General features: G+C 37.5%; 1 protein-coding gene across 1 annotated transcript in view; it reads right to left on the reverse strand.

The window, feature by feature from the left end:
* Positions 1-346: 346 nt before the first annotated feature.
* The window catches only part of inpp5jb (inositol polyphosphate-5-phosphatase Jb), a 27,350-nt gene continuing 22,739 nt past the window's right edge, over positions 347-4,957 (reverse strand). The window contains exon 12 of the mRNA XM_016229232.1: positions 347-3,089. Coding sequence (XP_016084718.1) covers positions 2,775-3,089 — 315 coding nt within the window. The 3' untranslated portion in view covers positions 347-2,774. The remainder of the gene's footprint in view (positions 3,090-4,957) is intronic.

Genomic DNA, 4,957 nt, shown 5'->3' on the forward strand with positions numbered 1-4,957 from the left:
TTCCCTTCGCATGCTTATATATATGAATTTCTCAGAATAAAATAATAATAATTTTTAAAAATGCATGACAACCAAAATTATACAAAGTATCAAACACTCGCACTTGCAAAACATTTATTTGGCTTTGAAAGGAAAGTGAATTTTCCAATACTGTATCTTATTCATATTAGCTTTTAAATTTTGTATGGCTAATGGAGTATAAAAATATAATGAGTATTAACACACCTGATCCTGGTTTTGGTTACTTTTTTGCAATTGATAGTGTTGCAAATGAACTAGGTTTGAAGAAATCAGACATGAGAAGTGTTGTGAAGGTCCTACGGAAAATAAAGTTACATTTAAAAAGTGTTTTTCTTCATATTCTTCCATTCAAGTGTAATAAAAAGTTGATGTAGTATGAATGCACCTTAAGGTGCCGTTCCCACAAAACATATTTTTGCATTCCACTGCACTTCTTTTCCATTGTTTTTCTACATAAAGATGCACCAGATGATGTCCCTGACTACTGTACTCACAGAACACATTTTTGCATTCCACTTTACTAAAACGGACCTTTTTGACTATTGCACTTGCATCTTTTGCAGCATCTCGATCATGACACAGAGTTCTAAAAACAGGGCACCCGTGTTGTGCATCTCTGCACCATTTTTTCATTCCACTGTTCTGTGTCTTGTGTTTTTAAACACAAAAATGTGTTCTGTGTTCATTCACTGGTGAATGTTACATTTAAAAAAATGCCTGTCTTCATATTCTTCCATAAAAGTGTAATCATTTGCTCCACCTCTGATATACATTTCTTTTTCAGATGATGTCACAAAGCACCAGCCAATAACACCCACTTTTCACAATCCACTCAATTCAAGCCCGCCTTGTATTTTCTTTCAGTGACTATCCTGTTTCATTCAAAAATATCCAATGCAAAATTGGTTTGTGAACAGCATTTCATGTTGACTTTAAACTAGCATGACATTACTTTGAAATTATTTTTGAGAACATTAACCACAGGACGGCACAGCAGTCACAACTTTGAGAGCAATAGACTTCATCATTGTCCTATAATATCGTAAAATGCTAACAGTTGGTTAAGATGGCAATGGACATGAATAATATACAAACTGTACTTTACTTTACCGAGTGCTGCGTTAGCCAAGAGTCATCCCTTTATGTGTGTCTGCGTTTCAAGAACCTGAGGAGAGTAAATATGCATTTTCAGAGCATGTGTATTGTTATCATAAACCTTTCCCTGGCTTAATAAGGTGCTGTTGACAGCATGTCACCTTCAGCAGGGTATTCTCGACATCCTCTATGGCAGGACACTGCAAAATCACGAGCTCTGCTCCAAATCCTAAGGAACTGCCTCGCTCTCTGCTATCTACATAGACGGCTACCTTACAAGGCAGTGTCCTAAATTAAATGTAAGTCTTTCAATGTACCACTTCCCATGAGAAACCAGACTTAATGCTTACAGTTGATTACCTCAGATAGAGTCTGAGGTTGTTCTGATGTAGCAAATTACGTAGCACACATAAATATTGCCTGAAATAGTCACTGAGACAGAGCTGTTTTACTCCAATCTTTTCAGAATTGATTAATATTTCTCACAGTGCAGTCTGGGATTGCCCAATCCTTGAGAGGTGAGATGCTTTGTCAAATCTGGGAGTCTGGTGCGTGTCAGTAGCTATGTTTCCATCCACCTATTTGTATGCACATTTTGGGGTATTGCATAAAAAAACACATGATGGAAATGGCAAGATGCACCAAAATTCTAAAAATGTAATTGAGGCAGATACATTTTTTATCTGATAAGAAAACATGCGCATAAACTATGAATAAATTCCTTGATGTGCATCTAAAAAGTCATGTGACTTTGCACAATGAGACGGCATAACTAGACTAATCAGTGGACCGATCTTGTTGCACAGCATCTGAAATGTTGTTTTAGTCATTCTTAAAAGCTTGAGCCAAAGTCTGTCGCCAAAGTGGTTCGGTATGACAATCTTACAGAACTGTCTGCATTTCCAAACAGCAGGCATCCGCCTCCGAATGCAGGATGACATGACTGTGTTTATTGCAATTTGTCTACGTAATTTATTTTACGCAAAAGACCCACAGTGGCTTCTCCTACTGCAGCAAATGACCTTTTCTTAGAGATATGTGGCACCAGTTTTCAGGAAGTTACGATTTTGTTCTCTTCGTCTTGCTGGATAAAAACGGTGCTTTATTTAGGTTTGTGCGAAAAATATTTCAAAAAATATTTAAATTTTGTGCATAAATTAAATTCACAACTTTGGGTGGAAACATAGCTAATGATGCCTAGATAGGCAGCTCAACTAGAGTTTGGAACAGAGCACTGGAAAAACTTAAGAGGATCTGCTCCAGTAAATCCAATAAGAACCAGAATTGTGTTCTGTTGTGCATTAAACCCTGGTTGATCCTGGAAAACCAAATCCATGAATCACATATTATTGTGCATGTATATCGAAGATTATTTCTGAGAGTTTCAGATTTAGTCTTGTGCAGTTATAAAGGAATAGGAGAAGAAGTATATAAATAGAATGACTACACAGAACAGGCACAAACAATTTAGTCTGCCCTCTTGTGTTTGCTGGAGGGAGCCACATACTAAACGCTTACTTCTGCCCTGCAACATATAAGACAACATCTCTAAACAACATCACAGGACAGTAAATCTACAACGACATCACAGACCCAGCTGAAACCTGCGATCCCAGCCTCGAGCTGATATCTTTCTCCAGAAAAGGTGCTGTGCTTAGCTAAGGTTCCTCTGGCTTGGTTGCATCTTTTCCTGCGTTAGAGCTGTCATCCGTAGCGACGGGGTCACCGAAGGACCCGGCAGTCCCACCGGCCGGCCTGCTGGAGCTGGAATGTGCAGAGGTGTCTTTGGAGTGCGGTTCATTGGGGTTTGCCGTCTTCCCTTTGGCTCGTCTGGAGCTCCAGCTGCTGCTCTGCTTCTCTTCAGTCTCAGGGCTGGAGTCACAGGAGTCGCTCTTCTTCACCTCATCATCAGATGTGAAGTCAGAGCTGTCAGACGGACTCAGACCAGCTGCGGCGGATGCTGGCAGTTGAATCTTAGGTGAGATTAAAAGACAAGAAACATTTTCAAAGCGTAATTTCAAAAATCTGTGGTATTAATATAGTATATTGTACAAGTTGTATTTTGAACTTTCGAGCATTTATTTTCATCTTTTTAGCTTACATAAGTACATTTAGTGCGCATTTGTCATTTTGATGTTTGCTTAATATTTCTATTTAGCATTATTTTTTATTTTAGCTTGAGCAATTTTAATACTTGGACTTAACCCTGTAAAGCCATATGAAATAATAGAAAAATCTACCTTTAATATAAAAGGTTAAATATATTAATATAAAAAGATTTTACATTTAGCCAAAATATATTTTTTTTAAATCTCAAAACATCACATAAAATGCATAATTTTTGATGCATCAGGCTTTTATGGTGCATATAGTGTGGTATGTTTTATTGTGTAGACCTGCTTGTACACACTGTACAGCACTTTGGATCAATTTATATTGTGTTTAAATGTGCTTTATAAATAAAGGTTGTTGTTAAAAGACAACAACATTTTAACATCTAGTAAAAGAATATGGAGCTCATACTTGAGGAGGAAAAACAGCAAAAATATACAATTGATTCACATGCTGATATCTATATGGACAAAAAGTCAGATAGAATCCGAATATCTTATAATGTAAACCAATAAGATCGAACTACTTACATAAAATACATAAATATCATTTATTACTATATATCTCTCAATAATGTCTTACCAAGATTTTTATTAAATGCAAAACATATCATGCAAATATGTAATATTTAAATGGAAAACATATAATACAATGCAAATACAAAGCCTGATGGATCATATTTTATACATTTTAACATGATTTTTTAAAATGATGTATGGAAAATCAAATAAAAGCTAAATTGCTTCAGTCCATTAAAGGGCTCATATGATGCACTTTCAATTTTTCCTTTCTCTTTGGAGTGGTACAAGCTCTTGGTGCATAAAGAAGATCTGTAAAGTTGCAAAGACTAAAGTCTCAAATCCAAAGAGTTATTCTTTATAAAAGTTAAGAGTCAACCACACCTACCTAAAACGGCTCGTTCTAACATGCCCCCACATGTCTACGTCACGATGTGGGAAGATTTGCATAACGCCGCCCAAATGTTCACGCAAAGAAAGAAGGCGTAACTTTAATTCTTGCTGTTGCAGCCACTGCCATGTTGTGGAGTCACTGTGTGTTTCGTTGTGAAAGTGAAACTACTTTGTTTGGCCTTCCAAAAGAGGACACGACTAGAAATCAGTGGTTAAGTTGTATTTACAACACTGTTCCAGAACACTTCAACCCAAATATTCAGATGTGTGCAGCACATTTTATGGAGGATGAGGACTGTTTCCTAAAACAAGTAGCCTACAATGCATCTGTGCACAAAGGCTGTTTCTATAAAGTTGGGCAGTAACAACTTTGCAAGGGCAGTCTGGCGCTTCTGACTCACAGCCTGTAAGTAAGTTTTTTTATATTTAAATAATTTGCCACTGATGATTCAAACGCGAGTTTTGAGCAGTATAGAGTAGGGCTTGTTGTTTGTTGTTTCTCCGATCACAAATGCAGACATGGTTTTATGCTTGCGCGGTGCGATGCAACACGTAAAAAGACAGTATATGCCATTATAATCCGTCCCCACTGGATGCAACAAATGCCTCCTTTGTAATGGGTTTTATTGGTTTTGTCTCATCCTGCTGGGAGACGGCATCACAGTATGTGAGGGGCGTAACATTTCCGTCACACGCTTGCGGCATTCGGCCAATCACAACGCACTGGATAGCTGGCCAATCACAGCACACCTCACTTTTCAGAACAATGAGCTTTGTAAAAATCGACGTGTTTCAGAAAGGCGGGGCATAGAGGAGAA

Source organism: Sinocyclocheilus grahami, unplaced genomic scaffold, assembly GCF_001515645.1.
Source record: "Sinocyclocheilus grahami isolate Dianchi unplaced genomic scaffold, SAMN03320097.WGS_v1.1 scaffold349.1, whole genome shotgun sequence".
Lineage (NCBI taxonomy): Eukaryota > Metazoa > Chordata > Actinopteri > Cypriniformes > Cyprinidae > Sinocyclocheilus > Sinocyclocheilus grahami.